General features: G+C 36.7%; 3 protein-coding genes across 3 annotated transcripts; 1 reads left to right on the top strand and 2 right to left on the bottom strand.

The window, feature by feature from the left end:
* Positions 1 to 551: 551 nt before the first annotated feature.
* On the bottom strand, positions 552 to 2,444 carry LOC113361667 (probable glycosyltransferase At5g20260). The gene is made up of 4 exons (XM_026604835.1): positions 2,150 to 2,444; positions 1,893 to 2,047; positions 1,412 to 1,763; positions 552 to 1,227 (listed from the first exon to the last, which is right to left on the bottom strand). The coding sequence occupies exons 1-4, from the start codon at positions 2,378 to 2,380 to the stop codon at positions 559 to 561; spliced, it is 1,407 nt and encodes a 468-aa protein (XP_026460620.1). The 5' UTR covers positions 2,381 to 2,444; the 3' UTR covers positions 552 to 558.
* Positions 2,445 to 7,714: 5,270 nt separating this feature from the next.
* On the bottom strand, positions 7,715 to 9,735 carry LOC113357474 (probable glycosyltransferase At5g20260). The gene is made up of 4 exons (XM_026600877.1): positions 9,270 to 9,735; positions 9,028 to 9,182; positions 8,564 to 8,915; positions 7,715 to 8,480 (listed from the first exon to the last, which is right to left on the bottom strand). The coding sequence occupies exons 1-4, from the start codon at positions 9,504 to 9,506 to the stop codon at positions 7,812 to 7,814; spliced, it is 1,413 nt and encodes a 470-aa protein (XP_026456662.1). The 5' UTR covers positions 9,507 to 9,735; the 3' UTR covers positions 7,715 to 7,811.
* Positions 9,736 to 13,361: 3,626 nt separating this feature from the next.
* Positions 13,362 to 14,061, top strand: LOC113360019. The gene is made up of 2 exons (XM_026603572.1): positions 13,362 to 13,382; positions 13,519 to 14,061. Exons 1-2 carry the CDS (start codon positions 13,362 to 13,364, stop codon positions 14,059 to 14,061), a joined length of 564 nt encoding a protein of 187 aa, XP_026459357.1.
* The last annotated feature ends 2,777 nt before the right edge of the window (positions 14,062 to 16,838 follow it).

Below are 16,838 nucleotides of genomic sequence, written 5' to 3'. Positions count from 1 at the left end.
TAGGACATATAGCAGCCCCAGCTATATCATCTCTTGAGGAATCAGTGACATGACTTTTTTTTTCTCTAGTCTACTTAATTCTTATAAAGCAGTGCTGATATTTTTGATCTGATTTTAAAATTCATCAACGATGTAATCTTTTATTTTTTATTTGTGATTTCATCTCAAACCGCAAAACTGAGAAATAGTGCAAGTTTTTCTTTATTAAAGATTTTTATTAGATTGGAGATTATAGAGAATTGGAACGTTCTCATGGAAACCGACACCGCATAGGCCCATTGGGTACAGTGCCGGAATCAGAGTACATTAGATTGTAGCGTATGCCAGCCGATTTGGTGGACGAATGTGAATTTAAATACTTATGCCAGCCGTTTATGAGCAACTGTCCCTAGTCGATGCGGCTATGCTGCAAGGATGCTCTTAAGCTTGTCCATGTTTGCAATGTTGTGCGGTGTACTGGTGTGACGTATAATTTTGGGGCATAGTACTGAACTCTGCAATTTTATATAATACACATTGGAAATAGTACTGCAATTTCAAATGAAGCAGCTATGTAGTTCAAGCAGGTAAATGAAAATTTAGACGCCTTAGCCAAATTGAATGAAGGGTCATGTGAAAAACATCAAACCGTCGCGCAGGACGATTAATAATAAAATGTTTTTTAACTAGCCTAACATTCTTCTGAAGTCTATGGTACTTTTCATCTGATATTGACAATAACATTGTTTTCATCTCTGGTATTTTTTCAACTGGAATCTGTACCGAGAACTCACTCCAATCAAGCACATCACCAAATGGGAGAACGTAGTGATCAGAGATAATCACCGGAACACAACCTGCATGAATTGCCTCCACAACTCTGGGACTTGCAACTTCATATCCGCTTGGGCACAAACAAAATTTGCTTTGAGCCATTAATTCACCGTAATCTTGTCCCTTGGGAAGATATTCATGAACCTGTAATGCGTCATCTTTGTCTTTCCAATGCTCAATTAGCATCTTTCTTATGGCCCCATGAGCACCACCAGCAAAGAAACCAAGTATTGGATGATTTACTCCATCTTTACGAAACTGTGTTGCAGTAGCAAGAGTTCTAGCTACAAGGTAAATTTCTGGCAAAGACACATCTCTTTTTGGTTGAAAGCCTTCGGTTGAATTTGCATTGCAAAGAACCCTAATAACATTCTTGAATATCTGGTTAGGGGTTTCCCTTGTTATAGCAGGTGCCTACATGACAGACACATTAGACATTAAGAGGCAATTCAGTAGAGATTATAAAAAAAGTTTATGAACGAGCACTATAGAAATTCACTTAAAAGACTAGTGAGGCAGCCATTCTAGTTAAAAGCATTCACAATGTCGTTTCGAGTACGGAATTAAAGTTCTCGCTAATCAAATTGCATATGCTTACCCAATCATGGCATGAAACCATAAAATGATCACCCCCACTGCTTCGGTTCCAATAATGGTATTTCTCTGACACAACCCGAACATAATCTGCAACCACATGAATGTAGGGAACACGGATACCAGAAGGAGGTTCGTACAGAGATCTAACCATATTGGCTACACTGAAAGGAAGGAAGAACGCATGGGCTTCATCCATGTTTCCAGCTGCAAATCGGTTTTCATCCCTCTCCATTTCGTCAATAAATTGGCCTTCTATTGAATACAGTGTGCTGTGCGGTCCATCATGTACCATGGGCACTTCACCTTCTTTATATGTCCAAATCCTGAATGTCTTCTCCATCTCAATATAGCTTCTAATGAAAAAAAAAAATGCATACACTTTCAATCATAATTACACAAATTGCCTTTTCCTAACGAGTCGTATAAATTGGTGTAAGTTTTACTACGAACATATGATTACTAGAGATGATAAAGATCTTAACTGATGAAAAGCGTATGGATTTCTATAGATTGATCCTCTAGGAATGAAATCTTCCACTTTGTTAGATGTGTAATTACGTGTTCGAGCTGCCTTCCGAATTGCCCCCCTAGCTCTTGCGAGGTCATCTTCAACTCTCTCCAAACTAGTAAGTCTCTCCTGAATAAATATAGCCATTCATCATTAACAACCATGTAGGATATATGCGCCGTATATAAAAATCAGAACAAAATTATCACCAAGAAAGAAAAAAGAACTCACTTTTGGAAGAAACCTGCTGTCAACTTCATTAGTAGTGGTTGAAGCTAATAAAGGAGAAGCTGAAGAGAAATCTTTTGGTGTTTGGGACAAACTGAAAGACGAAGAGAAGGTGTGACCAGTGTTGATGATGAAATGGTGATTGTTATAAGGAGATAGATACAGTATAAGAAGAAAAGTTAGGGAAATGAAGACTATCAATGGTGTTTTGCAACTCGTAATCAATTCCGGCATGTCTGCTGAAGTTAGAGTTTCAGCAGTAACAAGAGAGATTACTGATACTATTAATGGACTTCGGGACTTGGGAATACGTATTAACAGACTTGCAGTCATGCACTAATTAAAATGAGTAGTATATCATTTTGAGTATTTAGTAAGACCTCACACATGCCGGGTCAGGTGGCTAATTAACAGCACTTTCAACATGGAAAAAAGAGACGTTCCGAGTCCGACTTGGTGCACCCTCTCCGAAGAATGTGTAGATATTTTACGAGAAAAATAACGTTTGGTCATTTTTTCGGTGGTCCCATGTGTGTTTAGTCCTTTGGGAAAGGTTCATAATTATTTAACAATATTAAATGGACAAAATTACGCTTCCGTGTTAATTTCTACTTATTTTTTTTTGTAACAGTTCATTCTTCAAAATGAACTCCTGTTAATTTCTACTTATTTTTTCAGAAATCACCTAAAAAAACAGAGTTCATTCCAGAAATGAACTCCATATAAAAATCTAAAAAAACAGAGTTCATTTATGGAATGAACTGCAACATCATCATCTTCATCATCTTCGTCGTCTTCAACAATAAAACACGAGTTCATCTTCAACAACAACATCTTCATCACAAATCTTCGTCGTCTTCATCATCTTCATCGTCTCCACCATCTTCAACAACACTAGCAGCAAGAAAAAAAAGTAGAAAAACACACAAATCTTCATCGTTCATCATCATGTTCATCGTATCCACCATCTTCAAGAACACTAGCAGCAAGAAAAAAAGAAGAAAAACGCTCAAATCTTCATCATTCATCATCATGTTCTCCGTCTTCATCGTCTCCATCGTATTCAACAACACCAGCAGCAACAAAAAAGAAGAAAAACCTACAAATCTTCATCATTAATTATCATGTTCATCGTCTGCAAAAAAAATGGAGAGGAGAAAACTAGATCTGAAAATAAAGAGAAGAGAGAAAGTAAATCTGAGAATGAGATATTTTCTATTGATTTTTTGTATTTATGTGGTCCCAAAAGGATATTTTTGTCACCCCACAATGACAATTATATCATCCATGACATCACCCAAGGACCAAACCATAATTTCTAGGACCAAATTATAATATATTTTCTCAAAAAGGACTAAACACACACATGACTGGGTCAACTGGACTAGACTCTCTCTAATATATTATTCCTAGGACTATATGGTATTTCCTACATATTTTAATTTCCCTTACTAATTTAATTTTGGGAATAATACAACGAGGGTCGAGATTCTAAATATGTACGATTTCCCCCATGCCGACAGATGTGAACATAAGATACAGAAAGCGTCGAGGATTAACTCAAAAGAAAAACCCAAAAGATATAACAGTGGGCGTTACCCTCTTTGCAACACGTTATGCTGAAAATCTAGGCGAGTTGTCCTCTTGGATTATATATTGGCTTTCACTTTGAGATGGCATAACTTGTGAACTCGTGAACCCAAGTTCAGTAGTATGATAGGTGGGGATTTATCATCCTATCGGGGAAAATGAACCCATGGCGCAAAAAATGCGACGTATTAACCTGCGTGTGTGGCTCGTCCCTGCACAGCCTCAGCCAAGTAAAAGTGAAGGTTGTGTCTGGCAGGCGACCCAATGTAAAACTCAGCCATATTTCCATGAAATGCAACCAAAGATACAATGTCACAGCGTTCCCTCCTGCGGTGCGTTATGCTGAAAAAAAAAAAGCAAGGCAAGCCGACCTCTTGGTCTATATTTTGGCTTCCATTTCTAGCCTACACCAACTTGATTGATTCTAAAGGGTTTTGGTTTTGGATTTGGTCGAAATTATGAACATGGATGATAACAGTTCGATTGGAAATATACATTCTTTAAAACAAAATTTATTTCCATTTATTTCCGATTGAAAGTTCATCTCCAACCTCCAAGGTTTTATTTAACAAATTTTTTAAATTTAGGAACAAATGATGATGTAGATTTAAGACCCCAGATTATAGAGATCTAGACTTTCTCATTTGCCCCCACTTAGCCATATCATCCTTTTTAATGACCTTGATATTTGCATTGGAGATGAAACTTTGGTAGAAAATGTTTTAAATCTTAGGTATCATGTAAATTTAAGACCATGACGCCTTGCATTGGAGATGCTCAAAGAATAGACTTCCATTAAAAAAAATTCCCATTAGCTCGGTAATTAACGGATGAATTCATCAATTTGGTTTGTGATGAATTCTTGATTATTTCATAGTTTTACGGTGAAAGAGTTAATGCCAGCTGTTATCCACCTTAACTTATTTAGTACTTATTAACAATATAGGGGGATGTGTGGGAATGGTCTCGAAAAAGAGTGGTTCTAGACATGCCGTGTGGGCAAACCACACAAAAACCGGATTTGAATTTTATCTAACAGATTTTTTGGTGAGGTCCCGGTGGGACCTGCGGAGGACAGCAGAGGGTCCAGCTTTTGTGAGAGCTTTTCGGACGGTTTTTTGTGGCGGTTTTTCTTGACGGTCTATCAAGCTTTTTTTGCTTCAAGAAAGAACAAAGATTTGATTTTAGAAGATTTGAGGACTGTTGCATTTTGCTATACACGGTGGGAGCCACTAATAAAAAACAGACTTACTGGGAGCCACTAATAAAAAACAGATTTTTGAGGGACCGCAAGAAATTGACATTTTGTGATTCAAAAACTTTGTGCTTAGCAAAGGGCCCCTAGAAAAATTTGGCTTTAAGCCTCTAGGAGCGGAGGACCGGGCCTGTCGCTATGGTAGGCTTTATGGCAACAAGAAAAAAACGCTTAATTAGATTTGGATCGACTCATAGTTTTTGGTAAATGCCACTTTGTTCAGTTGGTCAAAACAAAGCTCACTAGAGAGTTCTTTGAGTTCTATTGTCCCAATGGCGAGCCCTTCAAAAGAACATGGGTACATAGGCTTTCGTGATCTGCAATTGCGAAGATATACCAAGGATACAGAAAGCACCAAGGATTAACTCAAAAGAAAAATCCAAAGGATATAACAGTCGATGTTACCCTCTTTCCAACGCGTTATGCTGAAAAGCTGGGCGAATCGTCCTCTTGGATTATATATTGGCTTTCACTTTGAGATGGCCAGAACTCGTGAACCCAAGTCCAGTAATATGATAGGTGGGAGATTGATCATCCTATTAGGGAAAATGAACCCAGGGTGCAAAAAACGCAAAGTATTATTCCGCCTGTGTGGCTCGTCCCTGCACAACCTAACCTCAGCCAAGATAAAAGTGAAGGTTATGTCTGGCAGGCGACCCAATGTAAAACTCAGCCATATTTCTATGAAATGCAACCAAAGATATAACATCAGAGCGTTACACTCCTGTTATGCGTTATGCTGAAAAAAACAAGGCGAGCCGACCTCTTGGTCTATATTTGGCTTCCAGTTCTAGCCTACACCAACTTGATTGATTCTAAAGGGTTTTGATTTTGGATTTGGTCGAAATTATGAAAATAGATGGTAACAGTCCAATTGAAAATATACATTCTTTAAAACAAAATTTATTTCAATTTATTTCCGATTGAAAATATATATTCGCCTAAAGTTCATCTCCAACCTCCCAGGTTTTATTTAACAAATTTTGTTTAAATTTAGGAACAAATGATGATGTGGATTTAAGACCCCGGATTATAAAGATCTGACTTTCTCATTTGCCCCCACTTAACCATGTCATCCTTTTTATGACCTTGATATCTTTGGCAAAAAAGGTATGTAAATTTAAGACCTTGACATCTTGCATTGGAGATGCTCAAAGAACATACTTCCATTAAATCTTTCTCTCTTCTTTTCCATTAGCCTAATAATAAACGGATGAATTCGTCAATTTTGTTTATGATGAATTCTTGATTATTTCATAGTTTATGGTGAAAGAGTTAATGCCAATTATCCACCTAAACTTATTTAGTACTTATTAACAATACATGGGATATGTGGGAATGGTCTTCAAGAAAGAACAAAGATTTGATTAAGAAGATTTTAGAAGATTTGGGAACTGCTGCATTTTGCTATACATGGTGGACTATTTGGAATGAGCCGCTATGCAGGGTCAGCCCTGCCATATAAGCGAGGCAAGCCACGCTTGAGGCCACACCAAGAAGGAGGCCACATATTTAGATTTTAAATGATAGAAAAGGGATATTAAGTCAAATATTATGTCAAACTAGGGGTGTAAATTCGGGCAGGCCAGGCCACCCGTCCCAAAAACTAAGATAGGTCGGGCAGGCCAGGCTTAATATTTGTGAGCCCGTAAACAAATTCAGGCCGGGCAGGCCGGGCAAAAGATGATAATTTGCTACCCAAAGACCGCCCGAAGCCCGTTTTTTATACGGGCAGGCCAAGTCGGGCCGGATAGGCCACTATTTTGAAATTATTTTCTTATTTTTTAAGTTCAAATTTTCAAATGAATGGTATTAAATTTATTTTCCAGGCTTGCAATTAAATTTATTTAATTTTAATATAATATCCTTTCCTTTGTAACATTGCATACCGTAAGTGATAGTATTATTTTATATTTAAATTACAATGACAAACTTTTAATTATAGCCTATAATAAATAATTAATTAGAGTACAATAAAATTTCTAATAAGAAAATATATTACCATTAATGTTTTGAAAAAGTTAATTATAAGTAAAAACAAGTATATATTTATTTTTCTTGACAGAAAATTGACAATTGTAAAATGGTAACTTTTAAGTCTTTTTAAGAGGATATTAAATGATTAATGGAACATAGAAGGTTTTCAGGCCGGGCACCAGGCCGGGTATCAGTTCAGGCATCATAATTAATTGCAAAGCCCGAAACCGCCCAATAAATTAATCCAGACCAGGCCGGGTGGCCCATGACGGGACATAACAGGATTTGGGCTACTTCGGGTACAGGCGGGCTCGGGGGATACAGGCAGGCCGAGTATTTTCGGGTATTATTGACACCCCTATGTCAAACTTATGCCATACATGGGGCATAACGGAAAAAACAGACTTACTGGGGGCCACTAATAAAAAAACAGATTTTTGAGGGACCGCAAGAAAATTGACATTTTCTTAGTATTTAAAAACTTTGTGCTTAGCCACTAGAAAAAATTGGCTTTAAGCCTCTAGAAACGCAGGACCGGGCCTGTCGCTGTGGTAGGCTTTATGGCAACAAGAAAAAAACGCTTAATTAGATTTGGATCAGCATCAGCTCATAGTTTCTGGTAAACGCCACTTTGTTTAGTTGGTCAAAAGAACAAAGCTTACTAGAGAGTTCTTTGAGTTCTATTGTCCCAACGGCGAGCCCCCTCAAAAGAACATAGGCTTTGGTGATATGCAATTGCGAAGATATACACAATTTTGCTTTCATTGAGATTTGTACCAAAACAGAATTTTGTTGTGTACAAAATTGAATGTATAGGAATTACAATTACAAAGCTATGTATATCTACGCTGGCAGACGAAAGTTTAGCCGCCTTAGCCAAACAGAATGAAGTATCATGTGGATGACATCAAACCTTTTTGCAGGGTGATTTATAGTAAAATGTCGTTGAACTTGTCTAACCCTCTTCTGCAGTTTAAGGTACTTCTCATCCGATATCCCTAGTAATATAGATTTCAGTTCCGGTATCTTTTCCATTGGAACTTGTACCGAAAATTGGCTCCAATCAAGTACATCACTAAAGGGGAGAACATAGTGGTCGGAAATAATCACAGGAACACAACTTGCATGGATCGCCTCAACAACTCTAGGACTTGCAACTTCGTATCCGCTGGGACATAAACAGAATTTGGTTTTAGCCATTAACTCACCATAATCCGTTCCCTTGGGAAGATATTCATGAACTTGTAATGCATCATCTTTGTCTTTCCAGTGCTCAATAAGCATCTTTCTTATGGGTCCATGAGCTCCACCGGCAAAAAAGCCAAGAATCGAGTGATTTGAACCACTTCCACGAGACTGCGTTGATGTGACGAGAGTTCTAGTTACAAGGCTTATTTCTGGCAACGATACATCTCTTTTAGGTTGAAAAGTCTCGGATGAATTAGCATTGCAAAGAACCCTGATGACATTCTTGAATAGGTTATCAGGCGTTTCACTTGTTACAGCAGCTGCCTGTAATTCCAGTTGAGAAGAGACAATTCAGTATAGAATCCATAGTAGAACATTTAAAAGAAAGCTGAGCTGCGGATGCTTACCCAATCATGGCATGAAGCCATAAAATGATCACCCCCGGTACTTCTATTCCAATATTGGTATTTGTTGGCAACGACACGAACGTAATCTGTAACTACATTAATATAAGGTACACGAATACCGGAAGGAGGTTTGTATAGAGCGCTAACCATATTGGTTACACTGAAGGGAAGGAAGAATGCGTGAGCTTCATCCATGCTTTGTGCTGCGAATGGATTTTTCTCACTGTCCATTTCGTCAATGAAGTGGCCTTCGATCGAGTATAGGTAACTATGCGGCCCGTTGTGTACCAAAGGTAGTTCCCCTTCTTTGTATGACCAAATTTTGAATGTTTTCTCCATCTCAATATAGCTCCTGTTTCATGATCACATAATTAAAAAAAATACATACTACTACTATTAAAAGTTTCATGTGAACGCAAATTAAGCAAAAACAAAATTGTTGACTAGATGATAAAGATCTTAACTGATGAAAGGCGTGTGGATTCCTGTAAGTTGGTCCTCTTGGAATGAAATCTTGCACTTTGTTGGATGTGTAATTACGGGTTTGAGCTGCCACCCGGATGGCCGCCCTTGCTCTTGCAAGGTCATCTTCAATTCTCTCCGAACTAGTAAGTTTCTCCTGTCATGTGTGCAAGAAATATTCATTAACCAAATATCAAGACAATATAAAGTAGGTTTCAAGAAGAAGAAGGACAGGAAAACTTACTCTAATATGGGTATTATCAGAAGTGCTGGTGGAACTTGTAGAAAGAGTTCCATTATCTTGTGGATTTTGATTTAGAGTGAAAGAATTAGTAGAAGAAGTAATATTAGAAGAGACGAAGTCCTTGTTGATGATGAAGTTGTGATTATTATAAGGAGAAAGATAGAGAATAACAAGAAGAAGCAAAGATGTAAAGACTATCAATGGTGTTTTGTAATTCATTAATCTGCTATCTGCCATGTTTGATCAAGTTAAGGAAACAATTAATGTTTCATCAACAAGAACTTTTGTTTTGAAAAAAAAAAATGTTTCATAAACAAGATAATTATGAAATATCAACGAGAACTTAAAAGGAATTGGGTTATCCTCCCTCCTATATGAAACCTCTTAATTGAACTGTGGACTACGTGTTAATAGACACGTACTTTGTTAAAGAACCGAACCCGACAAGGTAAACTATATGCAGACTAGGAAATGTAATGATGGCACGTCCTGAATTTTCAAGATCAGCAAACATCAAATATCATTCATACCGACGAATCAATAAAATAAATAGAAAACACGTTGCAGCTGTCTAGCTAGGCGCAGGATCGGTTAAACTCAGATTTGCAACCCACTATTCTATTGGTAATTAGTTGCCGATCATGATCATTAGGATCTGTGTACACTGTGGTATAATGCAACGTAAAATGAGGATCTTATTAAATAAAATCTCATCATAATTAATTAATCCATGTAGTAGTCGTTGTTTTTTAATTTCACCGTCCCAAATTTTGAGACATTTGGTACAGTGAGAACTAATGGGGAACTAAACAATGCCGTTCTTGATGGTCAACTGTCTCCCGAGCAAAATAAGAAGAATTAGGAACCTACTGCTAGTAATTAATAGCCAAATGCACTTACACCTATATTTCATTTGGGTTCTCCACCACGTTAGAAATTGACCCGGTTTTCGAAAGTCTTCTTCTTCTGGGGCCGAAAATGAACGCTACGATACAAAGTGGCAACTGGCAAGTTCAATGTTCTACGTCGATCCTAATAACATTGCTATCGAAGTTGGCGTTTGTGTTGTGTTTAATGTCTATTATGCACATGTTAATATGTTAACAGGATATTTCTTCTTCCATACAAAAAGAAAGTAACAGTGATTGAGCAAAGCAACGTTACCATGGAAGACCACTTAGTCGACATACCAGCTCTTATCATGTTCATTTATTAAGCTCTAATACCATCACGAATGGAATATCCACAATATCTAAAAAATTGATATATCATTTTCCTTTCATGACATTTGATAGTTATACTTTTAAAAAAACATAAAAACATCATTTTTTTTAAATGGGTTTTGTTATCTTATGCATCCATGCACAAGATAAAAATCAGTTATTGGTATGGAAAAGTGTAAAATACTATAAAATATAAAAGAGAAAATTATAAAAACAGCAAGGAAAACTCGAAAAACACAGCAAAAACAATCCATCTTGTACCATCATTTTTGTAGCTCTACCTGACTAAATTGGCATAAATAAATTAACAATGATCTCTAGTATTTGAATTGTTTGACCCGCAATTAGAATTATTTTTCCACAAGAAATACAATTTAAATTAGTTGATCACTCTCTATCAGAATAATTAATTTCTTTTGTAATGATAAAGATATTTAAGGGAAACGACTAAATGATGGTAACGAAACTTAAAAAAAAAACAAATGTCATGAGTCATGTCGTCATGATTCACGAAATGATATTTAATTTTCCAGAAGAGACACATAAATGTCATGAGTCAAGACCAGGCAATTTTACTTGTATGTGGTGCATAATGTACTTTGACAAAACGTTACTCTCATTGTTTGCCGTATAGTAGTATGAATAAGGAATATCTTTGTCTTTCTAACCGTTTGTTTGGGACAAGTTGAGGCAGTCGACTCTCAATCACCTAACATTTTCCAAAATTAGCCAATATCGACATCTCTGAATGCGTAACCAAAATTTTGTAGCTTTACAATAATGTTCCTTGCGAATTTTCATTTTCATTCGCCGAAGAATGTTTTTGAGTATTGCTAATATAATAATCAACTAAGTGGGGTGTCCATGACTACATGTTAATCAGGTCTTTAGTCTAATCCTAATTCGGGCTACTTCAACCTTACGTTAAACTCTTATTTATGATTACCGGCTTTGTAGACGATCAACCACCATTTACATATACTAGTTAAACTCTTATTTACCTCAGATGGTCCAGATCATTCTCTTAATTTACTTAATCTTTATAGCAAAACCAACATGTTGAAATTGGAAATTCTTTGAGCAGTGGTTTAATGATGCTTATATGAATGAAATGTTAAATGCTCGGAACGCCAACACTCTCTTTTTTATTATTATTTTTGCTCCCCAAAGATAGTTTTTATATATGTACAAATAAATAGATATTAGTACATTAGCACATCCCACATAAATTGAAAATGTTCTTATAAGAATTTGAAATCCTAACCAATAATTGGAAGGCCCAAAAAATACTAATCACAATACCAATTGTGAAAAGCCCACAGATACCCCAATGTCCAAAATCCTGAAACAAACCCATTAATCGTAAAAACCCTAATTTGAGTGTTTCCATAAAAGAATGGAATCCCTAGAGAACCCCAAGCATAAAGTCTGCAGTCACACCGCCGTCGCCTGAAGACACCACCTGATTTGAGACCCAACGCCACTTTCACCATCATGAAGCTCAAGGCCACCATCATAGACCTGATTCGACACCCTTTGTCGATTACAACTAGTCGCTCATATCAGCAACGCCATCAAAAAACACCACTTTTTTCACTATCCGCCACCGCCATCTTGAACCACACGACTACCACCACGACACCCAAATGAATCACCCAATCTGAAGGAATCACCCTTGCTACATGATTCAAACTCAAAAGTCAATACAAAGAAGCAGAAGAAGATATGGCCATGATTTTGTCGGAGATAAACGAAAAAAGGTAGCGCTATTGATCTGAAACTTCCACGGGACATACTAGAGGTTGAAAGATGAAACAACAAGTGACATAATATGGAAAAGACCCTCCGCAATAACTTTTGCATAACCCTAGAAACTTGATTGTTCATTTCTCCTGGACAAAACATTATGCAAACTAAAAATTAGCTAACAATAGTCCCTCAAAACATACTGAAAATGGAAACTTGAACCCCCCCCCCCCAAATAGAACGAGAACAAGAGCAAGTTTTTTTTTCTTCCTGAAACTGGGTTTTTTTTCTCAAGTTGCACTCTATTGACATGATGGAAGCTAGGAAATAGCAAATAAGAGTGAAACAGAATGGTTTTAAATGGAGTGATTCAAACACAGGTTATTTTCACAAGATTGCTAGTTCCAGGAGATAAAGAAAGACCACCGTGAAGCTTTAAATTAATGGAATTCATTGGTTTGATCAGGCAGTCATCAAAGAAGATTTGATAAATTATTTCATTAATTGTTTTTTCTGATAACTCTTTTTCTATGTCTTCTATGGATATCTTTATTTTCCCAGAATTTATGAGTAAGATAAAGCTTGGCTAGGGAGAGATTTCACTGAAGAAGAAATATGGAAGGTGGTGAAGCAATTAGGCGCTAACAAATCTCCTGGTCCACATGGTTTTATAGCTAAATTTTACAAGAAGTTTTGGAGTACAACTATAGTGGACTTCATGAATATGTTGAATGACTTCCACAGATATGGGTCTCTGGATTGGAAACTGAATGTATCATTTATCACTCTTATTCCTAAGAAAGAAGATACTACTGTACTCCTAAAGACTTTAGGCCTCTAGGTCTCATTAGTAGTGCTTATAAGATTCTTTCAAATGTTCTTATTGAAAGACTTAAGACATTGACGCCAAGTCTTATTTATGATTACCAAGGAGGTTTCATTCATGATAAGCAAATTCTTGATGGGGTCTTAATTTCTAATGAATGTGTGGATAGCAGATTGAAGCAGAAAAATCCAGGCATATATTCTCTGTAAGATTGATATGAACTATGGAGAAAGTGTTTGATAATGTCAAGTGGCATTCTCTGTTATGTATTCTTCAGAAGCATGACTTTGGTAGCAAATGGATCTCATTGATGAAATGGTATGTGACTTCTTCTCATTTATTTGTTTTGGTCAATAAGGGATCTACCGAAAAGTTCAAGACAACAAAAGGGCTTAGGCAAAGTGATTCTCTTTCACCGTATATCTTTCTATTGGTTGTATAAATTTTGTCTAAGCTAACGAACGAAGCAGTTCAGAAAGGTCAAATTTATGGATTCCAAGTTGCAGATGAAGGTACCGTCATTTCTCACTTCATTGATGCTAATATGGAAGAAGTTCAAAGATTATTCATTATTCTTTCTATGTTTGAAGTTCTAACTGGAATGAAGCTTAATTTGGAGAAAAGCACAATGGTGAGTGTAGGCGCAGATGGTGTCATTGATCTTATGGATAAGGAGTTGGGGTGTAAAACAGAATCTTTGCCTATCAAATATCTAGGAATCCCAATTGGGACCTTCTTTAGAAACAATTCAGTTGTGGAAAGAGTGAAACTAAAGCTTGCTTCTTGGAACAAAAAGTTCTTAAACAAAGCAGGAAGGTTAGTTTTAACCAAGCATTGTTTATCTAGTTTGCCTATCTATTTTCTCTCATTGTTTAACATGCCAGTTAGTGTTGAAAAACAACTTATTAAGCTTATGAGGAAGTTTCTTTGGGGTGTTGTTGACGATAATCGAAAAATGGCATGGGTCTCATGGCTAAGGTCTTTATCTCTAAGATAAATGGAGGATTATGGGTGAAGAAATTGGGAATTATGAATAAGTCGTCATTAGCAAAATGAATATGGAGATATTCGAAATGTAAGAAAGCTTTGTGCATGAGAATTATTCATCAAAAGTTCAACACCATTGAAAGACTTCTAATTCCTACAGATGATAACTCCCCGCAATGTAGAAGTCTTTGGAAGAATGACCTATGAGTGGTTCCAATTATCCAAAGTTATTCTAGATTCAAGGTCAATAATGGTGAGTTTATAAACTTCTGGAACGACATATAGGTATACAAAGGGGTATTGAAGGATTTGTTCTCTGTGGTGTTCAAAGGTTGCACAAATAAAAATGCTTCGGTTGCGGATATGGTTCAAGATAGGAGGTGAGTTTGTAACTTTAAGAGACAACTAAACGCTAATGAACAACTTGAATGGGATTTGTTAAAAAGAGATTTGGGCAACACTCCAATCTTTAATGAAGACGAAGATGAAGTGGATATTATGGATAATTTTACTAGAAAAAGATGTTACAAATTAATGGCTGATGAACCTAATGAATGTAATTTTTCAAAAAATTTATAGAAGAAAGACATCCCTCCTAAGGTAAGTTTTCTAGTATGGGCTATGTTTCACCAATCTCTTCCTACAAAATCTATGTTACGGTACAGAGGCATGGATATAATTAACGACAAATGTGTTCTCTGTAACTCAGAAGTTGAAAACGATTCTCATTACTTCTGCATTGCTCTTATACACATGAAATTTGGATGTATTTTTTCAAAGCATTGTGTTTGGCTTGGGTTTCATCTAGAAGTATTCAAAGCTTCTTTGAGGAATGGGATTACAATATGCTAAGAGGTAGGGTCAAGAAGTAGTGGTTGTTATGTACTTTGCACTGTTATGGCATATATGGGCGGAAAGGAATAACATAGTATTTGGATCTCGTCGTATGTCAGCTGATGAACTTTCTTACAAGATCAAGAAGGCAATTGTACTTTGGTTTTGCAACAAACAAACATTCAGATTTTCTGATTGTTCTCATATTCTATTTAATTGGGAGGAGTCTATCAACATGTAATCCTCACTGATTATCTTTGTAATTGGTCCCTTTTTCTTAATACAACCTTTTCTTTCGAAAAAAAAGAGGTTCTACAACATTTTCCCTTTCTACTAAGCTGCCAATACTAGACATTACCTGTCTAGATGGATTAAGAGAACTTTTGGGTATATACAAGTAAGAATCAGTCTACTACAACAAGATTTATCTCACTTGTAAGCTACAAGTTTTCATGGTGATTACACGGTTGAAGGATAAATATTGAGAGGGAAGCTGAAAATCGAAATTAAATTGAAGCCAGTTTTCATGGACAGAAGTCCAGAGATCATCTCTACAACGCAATGGATATAAGTTTCAAATATTTAAGAGACAACCAGTGGGGAGTCAAAAATTCTCTACAAGCACCAGATGGAAATTGGTGTCAAGATAGAGACTCAATTAAGAAATGCTTATCACTCACTTTCAAGAGATAAGCTCCAACACAAACCCGGTTGATAGCTACCATTTTCTTCAACATATTTCTAGTTGTATTTCTACGAAACAGGATAAAGAACTATACATCCCTACCAAGCATTAATAACTATGGACCCATGGACTTCTCAAGGTCCGTTTTATTAGCTTTGATGGCAAGTTGTGAGAGCAGATGTCTGCAAAATAATTAAAACTTTTTTTTCTTTAATTTAGGTTTCCTTCTTAAAAAGATTAACAACACAAGAGTTACCTTAGTTCCAAAATCTACTACTCCTCACAGGCTAGAAGATTTTAGGCCCATTGCTTTATATAACATGGTGTATATGCTTATTTGATTTCAAAGACCATTGCTCTCCAGCTCAAGAAGCACATGATCAACATCATCTCCAATGCAATCAGTATCTGTCCCGGGAAGATTGATTTCAGAGAATATTTGTTTGGTCCAAGAACTTGTGCAAGATATGAAGAGGAAAGGTGGTAGAAGTGGACATCTTGCACTGAAGATGGACATGTCGAATGCTTTCGACAGGTTAGAGTAGATTTCTTAATTGGAATATCAAAAAAAATAGCTTTGATAATGATTTTTTCCATCTTATCTCTCAATGTATCAGCACAACTCGAATATAGATTATGATGAATGGTTCTCCAACTAAAGCTTTCAATATTACTAGGGGCATTCATCAAGGGTATCTATTATCCCCTTATCTATTCATACTAGCTATAGAAGTGTTGATGGTAGATTTTCAGCAAAGGGCTAAAATTGTAAAATCATGATACTGCATGTTTTTGACCCGACTTCAGGAACGCATGTGACGATTTATGTATTTTACGATTATTGAACCGTTTTCATGATCTCTGATCGAGTACCTCGCATAGCCACGATGAATATGATTCTCGAAAGGCTTCCCACTTGCTGAGCATTTGATGCCGCGCATTTCATCGTTCCTCTCTATATAGAAGAAATATTGGGCGGTCCTCCGTACATAATTGTTTGTTGAAAGGGCAAAACGCCTTCAGGACGTCGGCGATACTTGTTGTTCCCTGACTACATAGAGAGACCTGCCTCTATATAGAATAACGATTGGGCGGTCCTCCATACATAATTGTTTGTTGAGAGGGCAAAACTCCTTCAGGACGTCAGCGACACTCATTCGTTCCCTTACTATGTAGAGAGAGCGTATATAGACTCAGGAGGTTCTCCGTAAATAATTGTTTGTTGTGAGGGCAAGACGCCTTCAGGACGTTAACAACGCCGCACGTTG

Source organism: Papaver somniferum, chromosome 3 (assembly GCF_003573695.1).
Source record: "Papaver somniferum cultivar HN1 chromosome 3, ASM357369v1, whole genome shotgun sequence".
In the NCBI taxonomy this organism is placed as follows: domain Eukaryota; kingdom Viridiplantae; phylum Streptophyta; class Magnoliopsida; order Ranunculales; family Papaveraceae; genus Papaver; species Papaver somniferum.
Note: the sequence above shows the minus strand (reverse complement) of the source record. Positions and strands in the feature narration are given on the sequence as shown.

Coding starts and splice junctions, on each gene's coding strand:
- LOC113361667 (XM_026604835.1), bottom strand. CDS start 2,380: ATGCCGGAATTGATTACGAGTTGCAAAACACCATTGATAGTCTTCATT. Junction 1,764..1,892: donor AATCCATACGCTTTTCATCA/GTTAAGATCTTT, acceptor TTTTTTCATTAG/AAGCTATATTGAGATGGAGA. Junction 1,228..1,411: donor TGGTTTCATGCCATGATTGG/GTAAGCATATGC, acceptor TCTGTCATGTAG/GCACCTGCTATAACAAGGGA.
- LOC113357474 (XM_026600877.1), bottom strand. CDS start 9,506: ATGGCAGATAGCAGATTAATGAATTACAAAACACCATTGATAGTCTTT. Junction 8,916..9,027: donor AATCCACACGCCTTTCATCA/GTTAAGATCTTT, acceptor ATCATGAAACAG/GAGCTATATTGAGATGGAGA. Junction 8,481..8,563: donor TGGCTTCATGCCATGATTGG/GTAAGCATCCGC, acceptor CTGGAATTACAG/GCAGCTGCTGTAACAAGTGA.
- LOC113360019 (XM_026603572.1), top strand. CDS start 13,362: ATGGATCTCATTGATGAAATG. Junction 13,383..13,518: donor TGGATCTCATTGATGAAATG/GTATGTGACTTC, acceptor ATTTTGTCTAAG/CTAACGAACGAAGCAGTTCA.